The sequence below is a fragment of the Centropristis striata genome, chromosome 20 (genome assembly GCF_030273125.1).
Source record: "Centropristis striata isolate RG_2023a ecotype Rhode Island chromosome 20, C.striata_1.0, whole genome shotgun sequence".
Classification (NCBI taxonomy): Eukaryota; Metazoa; Chordata; class Actinopteri; order Perciformes; family Serranidae; genus Centropristis; species Centropristis striata.
In genome coordinates, this window is record NC_081536.1 from 31,064,739 (window position 1) to 31,088,614 (window position 23,876).

General features: G+C 39.7%; 3 protein-coding genes across 3 annotated transcripts; all 3 read right to left on the reverse strand.

Annotated features, from left to right (window-relative positions):
- Nucleotides 1–232: 232 nt before the first annotated feature.
- Nucleotides 233–7,923, reverse strand: LOC131993639 (uncharacterized). Its single transcript, XM_059359633.1, has 5 exons — nucleotides 6,136–7,923; nucleotides 5,899–5,940; nucleotides 5,400–5,507; nucleotides 4,870–4,974; nucleotides 233–1,364 (listed from the first exon to the last, which is right to left on the reverse strand). Exons 1-5 carry the CDS (start codon nucleotides 7,892–7,894, stop codon nucleotides 1,147–1,149), a joined length of 2,232 nt encoding a protein of 743 aa, XP_059215616.1. The 5' UTR covers nucleotides 7,895–7,923; the 3' UTR covers nucleotides 233–1,146.
- On the reverse strand, nucleotides 7,921–13,275 carry LOC131958629 (serine-rich adhesin for platelets-like). Its single transcript, XM_059323765.1, has 7 exons — nucleotides 12,826–13,275; nucleotides 10,054–10,191; nucleotides 9,824–9,922; nucleotides 9,296–9,445; nucleotides 9,050–9,175; nucleotides 7,966–8,707; nucleotides 7,921–7,931 (listed from the first exon to the last, which is right to left on the reverse strand). The coding sequence occupies exons 1-7, from the start codon at nucleotides 12,946–12,948 to the stop codon at nucleotides 7,921–7,923; spliced, it is 1,389 nt and encodes a 462-aa protein (XP_059179748.1). The 5' UTR covers nucleotides 12,949–13,275.
- On the reverse strand, nucleotides 12,964–20,391 carry LOC131958630 (N-lysine methyltransferase KMT5A-A-like). The gene is made up of 9 exons (XM_059323766.1): nucleotides 20,126–20,391; nucleotides 17,067–17,182; nucleotides 16,129–16,285; nucleotides 15,719–15,911; nucleotides 15,335–15,430; nucleotides 14,711–14,803; nucleotides 14,080–14,178; nucleotides 13,450–13,548; nucleotides 12,964–12,969 (listed from the first exon to the last, which is right to left on the reverse strand). Exons 2-9 carry the CDS (start codon nucleotides 17,176–17,178, stop codon nucleotides 12,964–12,966), a joined length of 855 nt encoding a protein of 284 aa, XP_059179749.1. The 5' UTR covers nucleotides 17,179–17,182; nucleotides 20,126–20,391.
- Between the last annotated feature and the right edge of the window lie 3,485 nt (nucleotides 20,392–23,876).

The following is a 23,876-nucleotide window of genomic DNA, read 5'->3' on the forward strand; positions in this document are numbered from 1 at the left end:
CTGTTATCTTTTCTGCCATTCTGTAAACATATTATTTAAAAAAAGAACAACAACAACAACAGTCCAGCTTTTAAAATACCATCAAAATGTTTAAAGGGCCCTCTCATCTCTCAAAATGTACCTTTCCACATACACACACTTGAACATTGGTTGCAGAGTGGTGATTGAAAGTTTTTGTCAGAATGCTCACAGCTAATTTACACACAGACACACACACACACACACACACACACACACACATACTTGTATTTGTCCCTTTCTGGGGCCATGTGTTTTGAACCCAATTCTGGGGCCCACCCTTTCCAATGGTCCCAGACCTCTGTAAAAAATCAGGCAAGCTTAAAAAAAATTTAAAAAATTTTCAGTCACTTTAGATTAGCCATATTCTAAAGTTTTTTCTCTACGCTAGTTTTTTTGGTCACTTATGGGACATGTTTCTAGCATTTGCTACTTGTGGGATCCACCTGCACACACACACAGATATGTCAAGTCTTTCTACCTTAGCAGGGACCAAAAACTAGATGGAGTTATTAGTTGTTTCTATAGTTTTTTTATTAACAAAAAAACTGCAAGGCTGCATCAGAGGTTTACATCCTGCATCTCCTCTCCTCACATTAGGTAGACAGAGCAGTGATAATCAAAAAACAATCACCTGCTTAAAATGAATCAACTGCTGATTATTACAGTGAGCTTTGATATCAGGAAAGCAGTCCAACAGCTCCTTGTGTTGATAAGAACACAACATAATAGCATAATAACATAAAAACATGACAACACTGTCAACTATTGTAAATGGCCTTAATGGAGGTAAAAGAGAGCACAAACATGTTTTAAATTTTCTTCTGTCTCAGATGAATGAAATAGATTCTGGAATCAACATTTTAACGTAAAGTGGTTGAATTTATTTATACTGCAGCATATTCACTAAATAATATCAGAAATCATTGCAGTCAGACTGAGTGGAAAATTAAATTGAGGCACCTGAGCTCAGTCTGTGTTATATTGCAAGAATCTACTTCCTATGTGTGAGACTTCAGTGAATATAAAATCATTTGCATGTTTTGTTTTGCCTCCAGTAGGGCTATCTCAAATATTATAGCACCTCCTCCTACAAGCCTGTCTATTACCTTGTAAAGTGAAACATTTTCACTCAAATTTTCTTCGCAGAGAAGAAATTCGATTTTTAACAAAGTATTTCACTGCCCTCCAGTCTCGATTCTTCAGGGCTTCAGGTTCTGCAGTGATGCAGCGCTGACAGTCCTCCTTCCCTGGGACTTGGTTCATCAGAATTGATTTCTTTAAATGACGTTCTACTGCAGCACATTCTTCTGTTGTCCAGGTTCTTTTAACAACAGTTTGTTTACCTAAATGGGCAAAAAAAGGACAAGTTACAGAGTTATAAGAACTTTAACTTGTAACTACAATGAACATGAATGTCTCATTTGAAACATCAAGTGATTTATTGCACGTATTGGCTAAGAAGATTTGTGTGGTTTCTGCCTCTCTCTCTCCAACAGGCAATGTTTCTAGAGTCTCTGTCACACCTCTGTGTCATGATTGGTCAAAATCTAAAAGCCTGGTTGATAATCTATTAGTTTTCTTCCCTCACAAAACTTGAAATAAAAAAAGAAAGAAAAATGTGGTGGTGAAATAGGAACGTGATTGAAGACAGTCGCAATGTGTTCAAATGCCTGTTAGAGCTCTTTGCATTACATGATCAACAATATGTTTCAGACATGCCACAAACCCAAACAAAGTTAGCAACCAAAGTAAAACAGGGCTACAACACACAAGAAGCTTTGGAGTTTCTGTCTACAAATGTATTGATGGACAGGCTGAGGAAAACACGTCAGAAAACAGCATCAGAAACGTGGTGAAGTGAGGAGTAGCTACAGCTGGGCTGATCATTTTCAAGACCAGTAAGTCCCTGTTTGTTGTTATGCAGTTTGAATATTACAAGATGTTTGCTTATTTCTGTAAAACACAGCATAAAGCTTGATTGTTGAGTTTTATTCTCAAAGTTTGTGCCTGTATGTGTGTTTGTGAATATGAGATAGAATGACAAAATGACAGAAGAAATGAAAGCAATAAATGAAATAATGAAGTTACGTGGACAAACCCTGTCAATCGATCGATAGATCAGGTCAACAGTAAAAAACAAAATATATCAGAAAATAGCCATGTATACATAAAGATTATAAATTAAAAAAAATATAAAATAACAAAGTACTATACTGATATTATAGAAATAAGCTACGCCAGTCGCAGTAGTGTAACACTGTGCAAAATATCAATATAAGTAGACATAAATTATATATACGGAGTGGTGAGAAATGTGGTAGAGTGTTATTGAGACAGATGTGCAAAATAGCTTACAAATGTGCAATTAGCCATGACCAGCAGTGCAATAGGGAAAATGGTTGGACCAGAAGTAGGGATGTGCACGATTAGTCGACTATACGATTAAACTTCCCCTCCCTCACTAGTCGGCACCAGAATTACTAGTCGTGTAAATTATTTATCAATACTTGATTCATGCACAATGTCAGTTATCGGTCGCCTCTAAGATTTCATGCAGCTGCCCGCCACTAGTCGGGGCTGCGGCAGCGGCACTGTCAGACAGTGCCGCTGCCGCAGCCTCTATCATTGAGTGAGCTGCTCTAATGTTTTATACATTAATGTGTTTGGTTTGTATTGCATATTTAGCACTGATAGTGCACATTTCAGCTGCATTTAAAGTCCGATTTGGCGATTGTTGACTGTGATTAATGGCTTCAAATGGCTCTTAATACGCACAGTATTTTTTTTCCGACAGTGTTTAACATTTTAAATTAATAAATTCTGCTCAATTTTAACTGCTTTTTGACTGTTTTCTTAGTGTTAGACTAGTCGACTAGTCTAAATTAAATTTTGCGTTTAATCGACAGCGAAATTAGTCGCCAGGAACATCCCTAACCAGAACTATAAGAACTATAAAGAACTCACTGTGGAGAGTTCGGAGTGCTGTCTGTCAGACAGAGGTGAGGTATTGTATAGTGTTATTGCTTGGGGGAGGAAATATTTCCTGTACCAGTCCTTATGACAGCGAAGCTCTCTCAGTCTGTTGGGATTATTTCACGGATATGTAGTGGTTTACATTTTTACACATCGTGATTGCTTCGTGGATCTTTAAGTTAGACGACAGGCGGTCATGCTTGAGAGGGACAGAGCGCAAGTGTTAACTGCGCCACGGGGGAAAGGACACACAGTTAATAATGGTGACGCATGGCGAATTTACAAGGAAAAAAAAACACTTGAAATTATTCTTCAAAGTGACAATGATGAAGATGAGGAGCAGTGAGGGGCAGAAAGCGACGATCAGACAGATGAGAGAGGATTTGAGGAGGACAGATTTGATCCATCTGAAGAGTAAGTGGCCTGTATTTATTTACTGTATACATAATATGAAGGACAGTGTCACCGGAGAGATGAACGCTAGATTCGGTGAAAGAAACAGCCAGCTGGTTCAGGCAATGTGTGCCCTTGACCCTGGAAATCCTAACTTTCTGGATGAACAGGGGGTGAGACCACTGCTGGAGCTCACCAACACCACTTTGGTGGAGTCAGAGTTCACTGTTGCCCAACAATTTTTGCAGACTGAAATGACCCAATCCACTGAAGCTAGATGGACCCCTGCTATCATCCTGCAGCACTACTCTGGGCCTCTCACTGCCATGCCCAGTGTGCTTGCTGCATTGAGGCATGGAGTGACTTTCGGCGCATCCGCAGCGACATGCGAGAACACGTTTTCAACGCTGATCAATGTCTTTCGTCAGCACAGAAGAGGCATGCTACAACCGCGAAAAGCACACTTGATCCAGCTGGTGTTTGAAAGAGATCTGACAAGACGATTTTGGGAGGAAGACGGGAAGGGTCGCTTGCTCAGAAAGTTCTGTACAAAAACAAGGAGGCTGCAACTGTACTGAGGAAAGGTAGGAGATACAGTTTATCTGGTTTATTTTTCTATGTTCTATGAGCTCTGGAAAAGACATCACCTCCAAGACATAGAATGTGTAATATAGAAGAGAAACACACATTTCAGGGCCGCTGTCTTGTATCATCACAGACATTTCCTATGATTTCATTTCCTTACGGAAAAGGAAATCACAGGAAATGTCTATAGAGGAGAGATGGACAATATCTGACAGAAAAAGGCCTATAGCTGTTAGAATGTGCCCCCACACACCACCACCACCTCTGATGTAAAGGGTAATATAAAGGGCTGAAAATCACATCGCCTTTTTTCATGTGTCGGGCATTTGGAGTGCTATATCAGGAATTTGAAGGCGTGCACACCCCCCCAAAAAGTTTGCAAACCGCCATTCTGTCACACACATCAATCGCCACTGTGTGGCACTGCCCATGGTTCTGAAATGGAGCGGAGCGGTGGAGGAGAGATTGACAGAACACAATGGTTCAGCCTTGCTTACTTTTTGTGCGTGTATTGTAAATAGTACTTTCAGCACTAACTATTTGTCTCTATTGTATTAATTTACAGAAAGAATCGACAAGCAGGGCCAGGGAGGTGAAGCTGCTCGACGAGAGAGGGAAAGAGAGCATGCTTTGTCATGAGCGGCAGACCATGTTCTGTTTTGGTTTTTTGATTTTTGTTGTTCAGACATAGGCCTAGTTATCCCACAACCCACCACAATTCTCTGAGCTTTAAATATGAATATTTAGGTCTATCTCCCCTCCTTAGCCCTAAAACCTTGATCATGTCATTAGAAAGCCATGAAGCCTGTGACGCCATGATGCAGAGACCAAAGCTGTAAGCTTGTCTTGCATATTATATGTCACACAGCCAAATAACATGCCGTGTTCTTAACGTACCTCTCTTTTTTGAAAACCTCCTCTGGTTTTCTGTAGACGTCCTCTCTTGTAGGGATGCGGTGCTGTCCTCGTCTTCTGATTCCTGAGCTTCTGGTATACTGGCATCTGGTCAGAGAAAAAAGTTTAAACAGAAAAACGAGACAGCTATAGACTAAAATATGAATATGAAGTAGCTCTTGGTAAGCTGGCTGCATTTTTGTTTGTCATGCATACCTAATTTTGTCATTGCAACAACTATAAAATTGTAATAAAGATTGTATATAATTTGTACATGGTGCCTGCGTTTTTAACAGAAAAATGGGCAGAATTTGTCCATGAACCTGCCTGATTCTTCAACAACCCAGTGTGATTTGGAGCAACAAGTGCTAAACTGAAACCCTTGAACAAGATTGTGAGGACTATAAACAAGATAATCAAGGCAGAGACAGACAAGCCTCTGCAGCCTTCACAAGAGACTTACAGGAAGACCTCAAAAATTGCAGTAGGAAACACATGATAATACAACACATGAATACATTTAAGAGGCTGACCTCTCTTTTTAGCAAACTTCCTCCTCTGGTTTTTGGCAAGGGGGCTTTCTTGTGATGGTGTGGTGATGGTCTCATCTTCTGAACCCTGATCTTCTGCCATACTTGCATCTGAAAAAAGAAAATAGTTTAAATAAATAAACAAGATAGTACTAGCATTCCAGAAACTGACTGCATTTGATCCTTTTCTTTCTGATAATTTAGTATATAATGTGAATCTAAGGTGACAGAGAAAGTTGTGCATACTGTTCTAATTTGACAGATTAAATCATAGCAGATACAATTTTTTTTTGAGTCTATAAAGTCACAGAATATTTGAAAGCTTTAAATGTTGTGTGATAAGATATCGTCACTTTTCCCTATTTCCAAATATGCAATGGCAATAATTTACGTAGGGGAACCTTTTGCTGCTGTCATTGTACAGCCAAAGAAGATTTAGACCCAAATATTCAAATCCAATGACTGATAATTCAGAACCAGTGTCAAAATGCTTCAAACATACCTTCGATATCCTCTTGTGAACAATCTTCAATTTCAACAGCCTCTGAAATGTGATTTGACAAAATACTGTATGAATGAGCTGGACAGCTGAAAGTGTAGTGATCTACCTCTGACAATCAAGAGTACAACAAGGGGAACATAAATAGCTAGACTGATTAAATAGTTGAATTGAATTGTACTGTTAGTCAAACTCCATTAAAATATATGTAAATAAATAAAAATATATATGACTAAGTACCATTTGGATCAATGTGAATTTCATCCAGGCTCTTTCCTTTGTACTTTCCTAGCTTTCCCTGCTCCAATGCCAGGAGGACTTTGCTTATTTTGGCAAGCTGGAGGGTCCCCTCTGGAAGGCGGTAGTGTTTTCTGTGTACATCTATGTTATGGCCAAGGAAGTCTGCCAACTGGTCAAGTTCTGTGTTCTTCAGATTTAGAACAGTGGAGAGCGTTGCAATGTGTTTCCTGAGTTTTGTTGAGGTCAGAGCTCTGGGATTTTTGATGCCACTGCATTCATGCACTAACTGTCTTATGCAGTCAGAACCCCTGAGGTGATGGACAGAATGAGGCAATGCAAACAAGAAACCATTTTCAGTCAGTACCCCACATTCTTCTCGCCTCTCGACCAGAGTATCAAGACATTCCTTCATGAGTGGAGTGAGGAGAACAGGAACTTTCCTTCCTCTCTTTCCAACGACGGTTATCCGGACAAAATGTTTGCAAAGCTTCTGCTCAAGTTCTGTCAGGGCCAAGTTAACGTCTTCATGCGTTTCTGATAGGTCTCTTGACAAGTACACAGACAAAGACATTTTGGATACCTCTCCTTCTCTACGGCGGTTGAAGAGGATAACTTGTGCCAGGGTCACTTTAGCCAGGTCTTTCCAGTTTGAGGGGGAAGCATCTTCTTTCAGGGCATCTAAGTGTTGCTGTTGTTTTTCAGACATCTGGGAATTAAGACTTTGGACATCCTGCGTGAATGGTAGGAGTTGTGGGGAATTCCACTTGGACTGGTTGAGCTGAATCAGTGCTTGGCTTGCAATGTCAAATTTCCAGCTTTCTTGGTATAGCTGTGCAAATTCCTCAGCATCTTGGACTGTTCCTTTATCTCTTGCCTTCAATCCTTCAGATTTCTTAAACATAGCCAAAGCATGCAAGCTGTGTCCAACTTTGCGAGCCAGTGATGGACATTTATATTTGCCCGTTTCATCACTGAATCCAGCTAAGCATCTTGCAGCAGTGACAACATGAGAATACTTTTCAGGTTTTATAAGTTCTTCTATAGTGTTCACTGGTGCAACTTTTTTTGCTGCCAGCATCAGCCTGCCAAGTTCCCTCAGCTTTTGTCGAATGTACTGGTGTTGGCTGATTACCCTTTCGTTCTTCTTAAACAGTCTGTAGCCGTACTCCAGAAGGTAGCGGTCTTTCTTTACAGCTATGGCAATCTTGTCTTGATTCATATTATTCAAGAACTTCCAGTATGCATCACTAAATCCAGGAGGAGCTGGTTCGGCAAAGGCACACAATGTCTGTGCCCTTGTTTTACCTTGTCCCTTGTCCATTGTCTTGTCCTGAGGGTTGAGCTTGCAAAACTGAAAATGGCGCCACATGACTCTTTTTTTAAACAGTCCGTAGCAGTACACACAATGTAGAAATTTTTGTCCCTCAGTCTTTTCCTTTGGCTGCCTGAATGGGATCAGCTTTCCTTTCTGGCTCTCCAAAACGTCTCTGTTATGTTCAAAATTTCCTTTGTTTCTGATTAAATCTAAGTGCAGTCGTCTTTCTTTTGAGTTTTTTTGAAAACTGAATGCTTTTGAAACATCTATTTCATCACTGTGCATACGTAACAAATGTTTTGACATTTTTTGAACTATCTTTTTACAATAAAAGCAGTGATGCTTCTTGTTATACAGTCTTGAACCATCCTCCTTCTTCATAGCTGGATTGACAAAGACATCATGCTCATCAATACAAGTTTGCCCCAACGTCTCTTCATTCATACAAGTGCTTTCAGCAGAACCATCGTTTATTTCAAAGCTACTTTGACTGGAAGACTCAAATTGACTCAGACTGGAGGACTTGGACTGACTCAGACTGGAGGACTTGGAGGACTTGGACTGACTCAGACTGGAGGACTTAGACTGACTGGAGGACTTGGACTGACTCAGACTGGAGGACTTGGAGGACTTGGACTGACTCAGACTGGAGGACTTGGAGGACTTGGACTGACTCAGACTGGAGGACTTAGACTGACTGGAGGACTTGGACTGACTCAGACTGGAGGACTTGGACTGACTCAGACTGGAGGACTTGAAGGACTTGGACTGACTGGAGGACTTGGAGGACTTGGACTGACTCAGACTGGAGGACTTGGACTGACTCAGACTGGAGGACTTGGACTGACTCAGACTGGAGGACTTGGAGGACTTGGACTGACTCAGACTGGAGGACTTGGACTGACTTAGACAGGAGGACTTGGACTGACTCCGACAGGAGGACTTGGAGGACTTGGACTGACTCAGACAGGAGGACTTGGACCGACTCAGACTGGAGGACTTGGAGGACTTGGACTGACTCAGACTGGAGGACTTGGACTGACTCAGACAGGAGGACTTGGACTGACTCAGACAGGAGGACTTGGAGGACTTGGACTGACTCAGACTGGAGGACTTGGGCCTATCCTTAGTATTTACCATGGGTATTTCCAAGCTGCACTCACTGTCTGTGCTCTCTTCCATGAGACCTGGATTATACTCCTCTCCACTATCTTGATCTACACTTGAGGCATCTGATCCTGCAATAATTCCTTGCATCTTGAGAAGATAAAGAAAACCTAAATTAATAACTCAAGTTCCTCTTCCCTTATACTAAATATGATTAAAATGCATAGCAGTCTAGGCAGTTTAATACATGTTAAAATTACGTGCATTTAGAGTGGTATGAGAAAAATTTGGGGTGCTTTCAGTCTAGTAAAATCACATGTTAAGAGAAATACTGTTAAGTTACATCAGACTAAGGAAGCCAAATTTACAAGATCAACAGACAGGCTCATTGATGATAGTGATGACTGAATCATCTATATGCATGTCTAGAATTTAAGTGGGGGGGGACAACCCTCAAAGTGATTACTCAGAAAAAGTAGTTACAAGACTTACAGGACGGAAGCAGCTTCTCCTTCGCCTTTGTGAAGACATCTCAGACTTAGACCAAGTAGATGGATCCTCTGCACTGTCATCACTTGAATGATAGAGGGCATCAGAATAATCTGGTACGTTTTTCATCTGTAAAAAGAGTGTGTGGTCATCCTTTTTCAGAAACCATCAAAATGAATAACAGTTGACAGATTTAGAGGGGAAAGGTCTGTCACTTAGTTAGTGGCATTTAAAGTGCCAGAGTCATACCTGAATGATTTTTGTCCACAGCTTTGGAAGAACTTCAATGTCTGATTGCTCAGTGGAATCATCCTTTGTGGAATCCTCAAAATCGGTTTCTTCCACAATACTCTCATCTGAATCACTGACAGGTTGACAGAAATCTTCTAATGTATGCATCTACAAAGAGAGTTGTGTCAGGTGAAGGTTATCTCGTTTTGTTTATACTCTAGTTATGTCACAAAAATGGACTAAATATATCCCAATTTGTTTGTCAAATGTTGAGGTTTTGCAGAAATATACAGAAATGTTTTAGAAAATATGAATGAAAGCAAGAAAGATATTTACAACTAAAATGGCAGCACCAACAAAAAAACAACAACACCAAACTCACCAACAAGAGCAAAAGACATGCAATCATGACTATCTGACAAGTTATATGTATGTCTGACAGAGTAGTTTGTTATTGCTCTGTATCATCTCTTAAAGGTTAACATCTTCTAAACTGAATACCTCTTTTACTGACAGGCTTTCAGGATGCTAACAGTCTCCACTCACTCTTTGTAAAGCCATCTCAGACTTGGACTGAGCTGAAGGGCCCTCTGTACTGTCATCACTGTCGTAGAGGGCATCAGAAAAATCTGGAACTTTTTTCATCTGCAGAGTGTTATGTTATGGCGTGGTTATACATTTTAGTTTACATTTATCAAAATCAATTACAGAGAACAGATTACAGGGGTAAATGACTGATCAATAAATTATTGATATTTAAAGTGTCAGGGGCATACCCAAATGCTTTTCGTCCTTCTCAACTTTGGAACACCTTCATCACAGCGTGGAGCCAATGGCTGATCATTTAAACAATCCTCATCGGTTCCATCAGTGTCAGAATAATCCACCAGGCATGATCCTCTGATAGCAAATTCCTAAACATCATTAAAGACAAAATAATCAGAGAGGTTGAGCATACCATCTCATATAGACACTGTGGTGCAGTTACCACAAGCAGACTGTACATTTTTCACTATCAGTGCTAGGCTGTTAGCATCAGTGTTTGTGATAAGCAGTTATTTGTTATGAGGCCTAGGTAATTAGAAAAGAGAAAAACTTTTTTTTCACTCATGTTTAGTTGTTGGGTGAAGCTATTTATTGTCAAACAACTGTGTTTTAAATTGTTTTAAATCATAATGACAACAGAAACTACCCAAATGACCCTGATCAAATATTTACATACTATGGAGATTTTGGCCTGATAATGAGCACATAAGTTGACACAAACGGGTTTGAATGGCTACTAAAGGTAACCATCCTCACCTGTGATCTGTTTGCTTGTAATCAGTGTGTGTGTACAAAAAGTCAGTGAGTTTCTGGACTCCTTACTAGGCCTGGGACGATAACAAATTTTGCTGGACGATATATTGTCCCACAAATTATTGCCGATAAACGATATTATTGTCAACATGATAATATATCATAATAATGCACACCCTTTCAAATACAATACACTTTTATTTCTCAGTGTTTTTCACCATTGTAATTGTAATTTTAAGAACGTTTAAATATCCTAAATAAATAAAACAAACATTTTTTTTTTTTTTTAAAGGGCAGCATTTATTTTGCGATGTAGCAAACTCCACTTTCTGTGAGCGCACAGCGTTTATATTTACTTTGTCGACCAGTGTTGACTGTCGGGACGAAGGCTCTGCATCTCCAGGTGCAGTTTTTTTCCCCAGCTGGGAAAACTGGGTCGGGTGGTTCTGCTTTAGATGGGCATGCAAGTTTGTTGTGGTGGCTTTTTTTGTTGCCACCACTTTTGAACAAATTCGGCATTCTGCTTTTATTTATTTTACTACTTTTAACTGCGTCTTTTATTTTATTTTACTATGTTTATCTGTTTGATTGTATTGTTTTATTTATGGCATCATTTTAGATTTATACACTTATTATTTATTGCTGATTGGTATATGGAATTGTTTGTTTTATTGTTGATTTTATGTACAGCACTTTGGAGACGTTTGTGTTGTTTAAATGTGCTCTACAAATAAAGGGGATTGGATTTATACAGGCTCGTCCGTGTGTTGATGGGCTCACCTTTTTCATTCGGTTTGAAACCGACATATTCCCACACCGGGGCTGTGGCATTGGGCTTTGCAATCATCTTTTTTCCTCGCGTTGCTCCGCACGAGGCTCACCTGCTGCACTCTGTGTGTAGCCAATGCTAGCGGCCCAGCCTTCCCCACAGAGACAAAGAGACTGGATGACTGACAGGAGGGTTCACTCCGCTCATTCTGCTATGGAACAAAAGCGCCCAGGTGCTGAGATCCAGCACAGAGTGAACCCTCTTGTCATCCAGCCTGCTTGGAGGCAACAGACGAGGAAAACAAACACGCATGCGCATGGCGATATATCGAGGGCGGCAAAATTATTGAGTTCATTTAATTTATCGTGCGATTAATTGATTTATTGATTATCGGCCCAGGCCTACTCCTTACAGACCCTTGCATTTTTCATCCAGTGCTGCACTGATGTTTCTGGATTCTGAGTCATGGGGAAAGCAAAATAACTGTCAAAGGATCTGTGGGAAAAGTTAAATGAACTGTATAAAAAAGGAAAGGGATATAAAAAAGATATCCAAGGAGTTGAGAATGCCAATCAGCAGTGTTCAAATTCTAATTAAGAAGTGGAAAATGCCAGGGTATGTAAACTTATGAGCACAACTGTACATATGAACATTGGGGGCAGGACTATGGGGCAGTATGGCCCCATCTGATTGGCCAAATACAATGTCATGCAGAGGGTGAATTCATCACACAGATATTACAAAAATATTACGGTTTAAGCAGTTGTTTGCGATATGGATATTGCATATGTTGATATTGCAATGACGATAAATTTGCAATATATTGTGCAGCACTACTGATAAGATTAAAACTTTTGGGCAAGTACAACTATTTTTATGAGGAGTCTCATAAACTTCCAACATCAGAAAAGAGGCTGAACAGTTCTTTTTCTAAAAAGTTTTCTTGTGTGTAAAATAAGTACAGGAAAACCCAAAGGATACTTGATACTTTGGAAGTGAAAGGTGTCATCCATTGAGGAGAAAAAAAAAACAGAAAGGGGGATCCACACAACGGGCCCCACGAGGGTCACTCTTAGAAGTCTCCCTATCTTAACATCCCAACAGAGGCCTAAAAAGGGATCTCACTTCAAAATATTTTCTTCATCATGCAGCAGCTCAGAAAGTGCATTATTGTTATTGTAAATACTTAAGTTTGGATGCAGAGAAGTGTTGTCCTGTAGGTTAACAATCACTTAAAGAAGGGTCCATACGGAGGGCCCCAGTAAGGACATGAACTGAAACTTGGTGTGTGTGTGTGTGTGGAAGAGAAAAGTTGGAAAACCCTTTTGAAGGAAGGGTATCTAACAGGGCCCCATTAAGACATGACCTGCACCTCGTGTGTGTGAAACCAGTAAGCTAAATGGAGATCAAATAATAACTAATGTGTCAAGTTATCAGTGCACTTTATGAAGAACTCAATCACATTCATTCTTTCCATTACCTTTGGGGCATCATCTTCACCAGCATCATCATCATCTTCACCATAAACCTTGGAGGACAGATCAACAGCCATCTCTTCTTCTGCTGCTGGAGCCTGCTTGGATGTCACGTAGTGTTTAGACATAAAAGAAGAAGACAGTCAGCTCTGACAGGAAGCATGAGTTGGGAAATACTTATAGATCATAAAGGTATTATAATCCAGGGCCCCACGAGGGTCACTCTTAGAAGTCTCCCTATCTTAACATCCCAACAGAGGCCTAAAAAGGGATCTCACTTCAAAATATTTTCTTCATCATGCAGCAGCTCAGAAAGTGCATTATTGTTATTGTAAATACTTAAGTTTGGATGCAGAGAAGTGTTGTCCTGTAGGTTAACAATCACTTATAGAAGGGTCCATACGGAGGGCCCCAGTAAGGACATGAACTGAAACTTGGTGTGTGTGTGTGGAAGAGAAAAGTTAGAAAACCCTTTTGAAGGAAGAGTATCTAACAGGGCCCCATTAAGACATGACCTGAACATCGTGTGTGTGAAACCAGTTAGCTAAATGGAGATCAAATAGAATCTAATGTGTCAAGTTATCAGTGCACTTTATGAAGAACTCAATCACATTCATTTTTTCCATTACCTTTGGGGCATCATCTTCACCAGCATCATCATCATCATCATCTTCACCATAAACCTTGGAGGACAGATCAACAGCCATCTCTTCTTCTGCTGCTGGAGCCTGCTTGGATGTCACGTAGTGTTTAGACATAAAAGAAGAAGACAGTCAGCTCTGACAGGAAGCATGAGTTGGGAAATACTTATAGATCATAAAGGTATTATAATCCAGGGCCCCACGAGGGTCACTCTTAGAAGTCTCCCTATCTTAACATCCCAACAGAGGCCTAAAAAGGGATCTCACTTCAAAATATTTTCTTCATCATGCAGCAGCTCAGAAAGTGCATTATTGTTATTGTAAATACTTAAGTTTGGATGCAGAGAAGTGTTGTCCTGTAGGTTAACAATCACTTATAGAAGGGTCCATACGGAGGGCCCCAGTAAGGACATGAACTGAAACTTGGTGTGTGTGTGTGGAAGAGAAAAGTTAGAAAACCCTTTTGAAGGAAGAGTATCTAACAGGGCCCCATTAAGACATGACCTGAACATCGTGTGTGTGAAACCAGTTAGCTAAATGGAGATCAAATAGAATCTAATGTGTCAAGTTATCAGTGCACTTTATGAAGAACTCAATCACATTCATTTTTTCCATTACCTTTGGGGCATCATCTTCACCAGCATCATCATCATCATCATCTTCACCATAAACCTTGGAGGACAGATCAACAGCCATCTCTTCTTCTGCTGCTGGAGCCTGCTTGGATGTCACGTAGTGTTTAGACATAAAAGAAGAAGACAGTCAGCTCTGACAGGAAGCATGAGTTGGGGAAATACTTATAGATCATAAAGGTATTATAATCCAGGGCCCCACGAGGGTCACTCTTAGAAGTCTCCCTATCTTAACATCCCAACAGAGGCCTAAAAAGGGATCTCACTTCAAAATATTTTCTTCATCATGCAGCAGCTCAGAAAGTGCATTATTGTTATTGTAAATACTTAAGTTTGGATGCAGAGAAGTGTTGTCCTGTAGGTTAACAATCACTTATAGAAGGGTCCATACGGAGGGCCCCAGTAAGGACATGAACTGAAACTTGGTGTGTGTGTGTGGAAGAGAAAAGTTGGAAAACCCTTTTGAAGGAAGAGTATCTAACAGGGCCCCATTAAGACATGACCTGCACCTCGTGTGTGTGAAACCAGTTAGCTAAATGGAGATCAAATAGAAACTAATGTGTCAAGTTATCAGTGCACTTTATGAAGAACTCAATCACATTCATTCTTTCCATTACCTTTGGGGCATCATCTTCACCAGCATCATCATCATCTTCACCATAAACCTTGGAGGACAGATCAACAGCCATCTCTTCTTCTGCTGCTGGAGCCTGCTTGGATGTCACGTAGTGTTTAGACATAAAAGAAGAAGACAGTCAGCTCTGACAGGAAGCATGAGTTGGGAAATACTTATAGATCATAAAGGTATTATAATCCAGGGCCCCACGAGGGTCACTCTTAGAAGTCTCCCTATCTTAACATCCCAACAGAGGCCTAAAAAGGGATCTCACTTCAAAATATTTTCTTCATCATGCAGCAGCTCAGAAAGTGCATTATTGTTATTGTAAATACTTAAGTTTGGATGCAGAGAAGTGTTGTCCTGTAGGTTAACAATCACTTATAGAAGGGTCCATACGGAGGGCCCCAGTAAGGACATGAACTGAAACTTGGTGTGTGTGTGTGGAAGAGAAAAGTTAGAAAACCCTTTTGAAGGAAGAGTATCTAACAGGGCCCCATTAAGACATGACCTGAACATCGTGTGTGTGAAACCAGTTAGCTAAATGGAGATCAAATAGAATCTAATGTGTCAAGTTATCAGTGCACTTTATGAAGAACTCAATCACATTCATTTTTTCCATTACCTTTGGGGCATCATCTTCACCAGCATCATCATCATCATCTTCACCATAAACCTTGGAGGACAGATCAACAGCCATCTCTTCTTCTGCTGCTGGAGCCTGCTTGTCATCCAGTGTTTAGACATAAAAGAAGAAGACAGTCAGCTCTGACAGGAAGCATGAGTTGGGAAATACTTACAGATCACATAAGTTTGCTCACTCTACTACTATGTTTAATTACTCTTCATGTCCTCAAAACACCTGACCTAATGATGCCTTTTATATAATAATAATAATAACAATAATAATAATACTAATAATAATAATGACATTTCATTTCAAGTTGTGGGAAATTAAACTAACATCTTTAACAATCATGTAGTGTAACCAATGCATGATCATCATCACCTTTTGACGCCATGGCCATTTTGAATCACCATAGTTGTAATCAAGTTCAGTCCCTACTTCGATGTTCCTCACAGCAAACAGACACAAATGGGGCCTGTTGTTCACTATAACCTTTTTCATGACGCAGTTCGGAGATTTGTGGTCGTCGTTCACTAATCTTCCAAGGGAGCCGTCTTCCTTTGATGCATCAATACTAAAAATAAACAAAAACAATACATCAAATACATATAAACTTTCTAAAATATATCTTCATAGTTTTGTTAGAAGAGCCACTTGAGATTTAAAGTACATTAGGTGTGATATTTCACTCATTTGTTCATCAAATATTTAAGCACGTTTCAGGTCTGTTTCAGGGCAGTCAAGAATCCCCTAATTGCTACTAAAAATACATCTCATAAAGGCCTTCTTACCACCACTGGCGTTTCTGCCAATCAAAGTCATACAGAAATGTACTCTGTGTCTCTGAGTAGTTCCTTGATCTGCATTCTTCTGCTGATATGAATTCACCCCTGTACTCCAACACAAAAGAACCTTGCTCGATTGGTTCGGTAGCAAACACTCCTCTTCCTATAATGACACAGAATGAAATAAACTTACATAAAAGTCACACATAGTTGCCTTAACTTTTCTCATACAGCATTAAAAAAAGTCTGTACTCTTTAGCTCCCATGAGCTGACCCCAGATCAATATGTCATCTCCCTCCTTTGGGAAGACCTGTGAGCTTGATTTAATTCTCTAAATGCTCTGGAACATACTATCTCAAATAAAGAGATGACTTTATCTAGTTATAGGCCAGATTGAATGCATGAATATCATTGTGTACTTTTGTTCTCTGTATAATTGTCATTCTAAAATTGTCTAAAATGTGACATGACTTTTTAAATATGAAGGTTTTCTGTTTAAGAGGGACCATCATGTGACAACTACATGAGCTACAAGCCTGTACTCTGGTTCTCCGTTTGTGTAACTACTTCTATGCATTAACTTAAATGTTACTATTGAATATGCAAAACAGTTTGACATTTTCATTACAGTCTTCTATTGGTCCAGCACTTACTTTAATAATACTTGAATGTGCTGGACACTTTACATACAGCAGAAATAAAATAAATAACTTTACATTTGTATATTTGATTATACCAGTGTGTACCTGAAACTTCTCTTATGGAAATCAGGCTCATTTATACACACCTACTGTATACCTAAACACATTGGATTTAAACAAGACAGACGATTGAAGCCACTTATTTCTATAAGATATCTTCTGAATGAAGAATGTTAATAATGAATAGTATCTAAAAATGTGTGGCTGTAATTTGCAGCTACTGAAAGCACTAGAGGTCATACCTTTGATATTATTGATAAATCTCACTGCAAACCATGGCTTGTCTCCAGCTGACAGAATATATGAGATTGCATCTTCAACAGGCTTTATCCGGGCCTTCCTTTTGGATGTCATTGCTCTGTGAAAATATTTTTATCACATTAAACAGCTGTGCAGCATGAGAAAACAGATTGCTCATTCACTCCCCAAGAGATGAAGTCTGCTAACCGCTAGCTTCTCTAGTTGCTACTTTAGCAATGACCGCACCATAACAAACAGCGCAGTATACGGATCCACTAGCCACCAATCAAACAGCCACTTATAGCCATAAATAATGCCCAGAACAGCACCAAACGTCATCAACAGTACAAACAGGGTTCAGGGTTTCAAATCCATGGGCACCACTATCAGTTTGAGACCCACTTTACTGAAGACAAGCTGAAGGAAATGGAGGCTAAAAGTGACAGAGGAAGAGAGCCGGTTGAGTCTAAATGCTGGAGCTGGGGGAATCAAGTGGGCAGTGTGTTGGTCAGTGCCTGTCGGTGGCCTCTGAAACCAGATGTGTGTACTGCCAGTCGGCCTCAGTGTGTGTTGTCAGTGCCTGGACTCCATGATGACACAAAGTTGCTGCATAGCGTATAACTGGAGCAAAGTGGGTGAGTTGTTTTCGTCTCATTTCAATAGAAATCAGGCTAAGCTAACAGATGTTTGATGCCTCGTATTATGTGCTGGGACCCTGTTTGTACTGTTGATGACGCTTGGTGCTGTTCTGAGCATTATTTAAAGCTATAAGTGGCTTTTTGATTGGTGGCTAGTGGATCCGTATACTGCGCTGTTTGTTATGGTGCGGCCATTGCTAACCCTAGATGGTACCACATTGGCATATGGCAACAAACCCATTTTAAGCCTTCTACATAAAGACGATGCATCCCCAGTTATGATGCAATGCATTAAAAGAGGGGTGGGATTCAAATTAAACTAATAGCATTGTTTAAATTTGTCACTTGAATTTCTGGAGGCCGTTTTGAACCCCTTTTCTGTAGATGTTTTCACAGGGAGGAACCTCGCCATTTGACTCCTCAAAAAACATCAAAAAAAGTGTTTTAATGACATTTTTCAACAGGGAAAAAAATATATACTCCGTGATAAGTTAGTTAAGTTCATTATTCTGTAGTTTATTGCATTGTACTTGATTATTAAATAATATAAAATGTTAAAAATGTGTACGTTGCCATATGGCAACACCGTACCATTATGAATTGCTAGCCTGGTATGTTGATAACATTTCGTATTTAGTTATAGGCCCGTTGTTCAAAAGCATGATGTAAACTTTATGGACTCAGGCTCCACAACCATGTAGAATCATTTAGGTATTTTTTCAGGTCCATCAATTTGACAGATACACATTTGACTGTTAGTTGTAGTAATAGCAATTGCATTAGTGTACGATGATTTTCTATAGTCTACTATAATAATGCACTTTGTGAGTCATTTCCGCATTGCATATGATGATATTTGACACATCTTTCTTAGATTTACAGAATGAATGCAACAATATTTTATGGTTCCTCACAGAAGAAAAGTAAATCTAGCCCTCCCAGTAGATGGTAGTGAAGATGAACAAACAGTAAGGCAAAGACAGCCATCAACAATCAAAACAATTACTCATACGGCACAAAAATTCGGATTAAATGATGAAAAAATTTATTTTTAAATAGTTTTTACTTTCAAATGAGATGCATTCTTAACTGTTCAAGCTACTGGGGATTGTTCAGAGTACAAAATGAATTTTTAAATAGATGTTATTACAATTTTAAACAAAACTCTCTTGTTTTCATTACTTTTCACAATAAAAGATTTTTAAAAAATAATATTTTTTAAAAATTTCTCTTGATTATGTTTATTTTTACTATTTTAAGACGACAAAAACACACAAAACATTTTTACCAACTGGGATCATAATGCGTACCATAGAGGGCTAAAGTTACTACAACTAGAGAAGCTCGCGGTTAGCAGACTTCATCCCTAGAGGGGGGTCTAACTCGGTGTTGCGGTGCATCGGACCATGGGTTAAAGTTACACCGGAATGTCACTGTGACTGATCTAGCCGTGCCTATCGCAGCTCTTTCTCTGACAAGGCCTGGGCCTCGAACCACAGGTAGCGACCCTGGGCCTGGGCCTCGAACCACAGGTAGCGCCCCTGGGCCTGGGCCGCGAACCACAGGTAGCGACCCTGGGCCCAAGCCTCGGGTGACAGGTAGCTTCACTGACCGGGCCCGTGCCTACCGCGAGGCATATAACGTAACCGAACAATTAAGTTTGTTTTTACAATGATTATGTGACGTTTTTGACGACAACAACATGACGTTCCGTGTGCTCATGTCCCCCTTAAAGCCTGCGCTGAACGCTGTTAGCACTTAGCTGTGAGTCACCGGATGATCGCCCTTAGCAACAGTTGCTACCGTACTCCGTATCTACCTTCCATAAAATAAGTAGCTACGAGACGAGCATTCCCATTGGCAACAACACATTTATGACGTACCTTACCAGACATCTGTTCACCACAGCACATTGAAACTCCTCGCTTGTATTCCAACTCTGTCTTCCACCCAGCGTCTCGAGCTCCGCCGCCTCATGAATATTCGCCAGGTTAATTAGCCATGTGTTCCACCGGATTCCGTCATCGGACGGACGATACTTCCGCTAAAAGCGCTAGCGTCTCCAAAGCTAATGGTTAGCACATGGGTTAGCAGCTAATTAGCCTAAGATAACAGAAACGGTCTTTTATATTGTTATCTGGGGAACAACGCTTTCTACCTATAGCTGTTTTAGCATCTAAAATAAGCAACCTGTTGCTAATTTAAAAAAAAATAAAATTAATTAATAATTTTTTTTTTAATTAACTAATTTTAAAAAATTAGCAACAGGTTGCTAATTTTTTTAAATTAATTAATTAGTTAATTTTAGCAGCTAAGCATCAAATGGCACAGTTTGTATTAATACTAATGTTGTAAGTTTGTTTCTTGTAGTCCCACAAACGTTTTGGAGTCAAAAAATAAATTAAAACAGAAAATAAACTTACCTTAATCATTTGAGGTTCAGTTGTTACAGCATCGGTCTGTGTTGTCAGTATTAGCCGTGTTTACAGTAGCTCTCAAACAAATCCCGTAAAATCCCGCGAGACTATGACGCTTAATAGTCTTGAACATTATTGGCTAATATCACACACACTTCCGGAAGTGTGTGTGTGGCTGCAATGGCATCCTCCCACCTCCAGGGGGGCAGAGAGCACACACACTTCACACACACATTTCCACTCTTGGTCACTTCCTGGACAAAGTGAGAAAAAAGCATGAGGAGCATCAGGGTAGGCTCCTGATGTACGCTAAAGCACTAAACGTTGTGGGGCCCAGCAAAATGGCCCCATATGGATTTGTGGCCCCATACCGCTGGTGGGCTACAGGTGGTATGGCCTCACAAAGTAATATTTACAAGTGCACACACACACACACACACACGCATTCTTGTACTTCTATCTTTGTGAGGACCCTCGTTGTAACAGTGAATTTCCTTGCAAGGTTATAATAGTTTTTGATTTTTCATTAGTTTTAGTTTTAATTTTGTTGTGATTTTTTGTTTTCAAATTCAGTTAGTTTTAATTAGTTTTAAGAGTGAGTTTGCTAGTTTTTGTTTAGTTTTTATTAGTTTTAGTTTTTTGTAATGGGGTATTTGTTGGATGGGAGATTAAAAGAGGTCACAGTAAATTTTGCCTTTATTTCCTTTGTCTTATCCATCTTCATTATGTATGAAAACAGTTGACAAAGATGAAAACGAAGGACATTTTCACTATAATTTTAGTTAGTTTTGTAACCAAAAAAATACAGTTTCAGTTAATTATCATCATCATGTAATCTTTAACCCTTAAAACAAAGTCTGAAATCTCAACAAAAAAAAAAAGCCTTTAAAGTAGTGAGGACCGGCCGAAATGTCCTCACTTTGCAAAATGTCCTCACTCTGCTGGTTAAGAAACATGTCCTGGTCCTCACTATGTAGGAAGTACTAGAACACACACACACACACACACACATACAGTTGTGACTGGTGGGAAGTTTGCCTGGTGTTTGGGAGATTTAATGGGAGGACGCTGGCATTTCAATAAACCACCGGGATGGTTTATGGTTCACCCTGAGCTCAGCCCGGTCACTTAGGAGCCTCATCCTCTCTGCTTATTAATTCTCTCTCTCTTGGAATGTGTGTGCGTGACTTCTTGTCGACTTCCCTCCTCGGCCATTTTGGTTTTTCTTGTGCTCTTTTCTCCTCTTTCTCCTCGTTCTCCTCTTTCTCCTCGTTCTCCCTCCTCTGTCTGTCTGTCTGAGATGAAGACATACGAGGACACTCCCTGGAGGGAGCAGCAGTGTGTTTGTGGCAGCGTGATAAAGAATGTGCAGGTCAAATGTACACAGATATCCTTCACCTCTCTCCTCAGCACTGCACACACACACACACACACACACACACACGCACACACACGCACACACGCGCACACACGCGCGCACACACACACACGCATTACAGACACACATAAATCAGAAATTCACACATACACATAACACACACACACATATTCAAACATGCACACACACACACACACACATTATAACATGCACACACACATACACACGCACACGCACACTTATATTAAAGACATGCACACACACATACACACATATTAAAACATGCACACACACACACACACATATTAAAACATGCACACACACAAACAAACACACACACACACACTTATATTACAGACATGCACACACACACACACACACACACACACACGCACACACACACACACTCATACACACATATTTTAAAACATACACACGCACACGCACACACAAGCACACACACACACACACACACACATTCAGACAGGTCAAACGTACAACGCTAGACTTGGTTACATAAACCAGATGGCCGTGGCTGGCATGAAGCAGCTACGACATCTAAGAGTTCTGCGTGTGTCTTTGTGTGTGTGTGTGTGTGTGTGTGTGTGTGTTGTACCCTCTCTCCTAGCACAAACCACCAGGGACCTTGTTTGTTGTCTGCACCCCACAAGGGAAACTCTGTCAGCTCTACAATCACACCACACACACATAGAGAAACACACACACACACACACAGAGGATTCTGTTATAAACAAGGTCTGTGTCTCAGTGTGTGATGGTGCATGGATTGAACTTTCCCACCTTGTGTGTTGGTGTGTGTGTGTGTGTGTGTGTGTGTGTGTGTGAGGAGCATGGTGGACCTGCAGGGCAGATACAGTCTGAACCTGACACTGACTGGCACCGTATCTCTGATAGGACAAACACACAAATAGAGAGTGGTATCATTGGTGCAGCCATCCAAAATGAACTCTTTTTTCCTTTCTCTCTGGGTTATTTCTATCATTTAGGATCACAGGAATGTTTGTGTCACTTGTTATCATTGTGACCTTTGACCTCCTGACGACTGATTGCTTGTATTGCAGTAACAGCAATCTCAATTTTTGTCCAACTAAATGACTACATTTTTTAAAATATGATTGTTCCACCCACTTCCTGTCCATGATAACTATCTGTTGGAAACATATATACGGTGATATACAATGTTTAATTTTACGCCCTATTTCTGATGCAATTTGACAGAGTTTTTACTGTCATTTCTACAAATATCTGTAAGAGTTCTGTGTACCCACACGTCTCCCCTTTTTGTTTTCTTTACATGGAGTATAAATGTGTTACTTTTGCCTACTTTATTGAATATTTGGACATACTGGGGTCCCTAACGGACTGTAAAAATTGGGTATGACTAGAAAGCTGAGACTCCCCATAGTAGCTGTTTCATTGTAGTGAGAGAATTTTTGGAACTTTTGGAGCTCATTGTATGAAATAACCTGCTGTGACCTCTAGGATAATCACAGCCTCATGAAACTTTACAAGCACACACTAGAGACCTGGAGCATTCAGAGGATGGAGGGATTTACTACTTATATTGACAAGATATTGTTGTATTTTTAGCAGTTTCCAGATCAGAAGGGCGCTTTGAAAATCATCATGTCAGCTTTTTCCTCAGTAAAAATTAGTAATAATAACTTTGGAGCATTATTTCAACCTTTTCCCAATAAGATATCATAGCATGGACTCCTTAGATCTTTAATCTTTTCAGCCCTTCAGGAAATTATATATATATGGATTCAAAACCTGAGAATATATGTATACTGAAACTTGAGAATATATATTAAAAGTGTGAGAATATATATAGAAACCTGACTATATATATATATATATATATAAATTGTTTAACTTTTAATTAGTAGTTAATTGAGTTGATTAACTGTTCCAAATCTTGAAAAATACAAGATTTTATTTTCTTGCATCTGCAAGTTGTTGTTTTGCAGAAAAAAAAATTAAATACCATGCAATTTTTATATCTGTAAATTTTTATTCAGTAAAGAAAAACCCCATTTGTGCCTAGATAGATAGATAGATTACTTTATTCATCCCCGAAGGGAAATTCGGTTCCTAAATGTCCTAAAAAATAATAACAAGGAATTCTATCTATCATACTTTCAAAGAAACAGTTCAAAATGACAAAAAAACCAAAACAAAAACAACTACTTTTCGGGTTTCCCACAGTCAATAATGTGAACCAGTAATTCAACATTTACCTTCTTTTAGTCAGAAACCACTGTATATAATGTTCTTTCTCTTTCTGTTTCTCTCTTTCTCAGTTTATGGAGACATGCAGAGAATGAGCCGGGTCCCAGTAGAGCTGCTTCTTACAAC

What these genes read in the sequence shown, in the direction of transcription:
- LOC131993639 (XM_059359633.1), bottom strand. Translation starts at nt 7,894, where the DNA reads ATGAATGAAGAGACGTTGGGGCAAACTTGTATTGATGAGCATGATGTC. An exon ending in GAAGTTTGCTAAAAAGAGAG is followed by an intron (nt 4,975 to 5,399) that starts GTCAGCCTCTTA and finishes TTCTCTGACCAG; the next exon opens with ATGCCAGTATACCAGAAGCT. An exon ending in GAGGTTTTCAAAAAAGAGAG is followed by an intron (nt 1,365 to 4,869) that starts GTACGTTAAGAA and finishes TTGCCCATTTAG; the next exon opens with GTAAACAAACTGTTGTTAAA.
- LOC131958629 (XM_059323765.1), bottom strand. Translation starts at nt 12,948, where the DNA reads ATGTCTAAACACTACGTGACATCCAAGCAGGCTCCAGCAGCAGAAGAA. An exon ending in GAAGGACGAAAAGCATTTGG is followed by an intron (nt 9,923 to 10,053) that starts GTATGCCCCTGA and finishes AACACTCTGCAG; the next exon opens with ATGAAAAAAGTTCCAGATTT. An exon ending in GGAGAAGCTGCTTCCGTCCT is followed by an intron (nt 8,708 to 9,049) that starts GTAAGTCTTGTA and finishes TATCTTCTCAAG; the next exon opens with ATGCAAGGAATTATTGCAGG.
- LOC131958630 (XM_059323766.1), bottom strand. Translation starts at nt 17,178, where the DNA reads ATGACATCCAAAAGGAAGGCCCGGATAAAGCCTGTTGAAGATGCAATC. An exon ending in TGGCAGAAACGCCAGTGGTG is followed by an intron (nt 15,912 to 16,128) that starts GTAAGAAGGCCT and finishes GTTTATTTTTAG; the next exon opens with TATTGATGCATCAAAGGAAG. An exon ending in GTGAAGATGATGCCCCAAAG is followed by an intron (nt 13,549 to 14,079) that starts GTAATGGAAAAA and finishes ACATCCAAGCAG; the next exon opens with GCTCCAGCAGCAGAAGAAGA.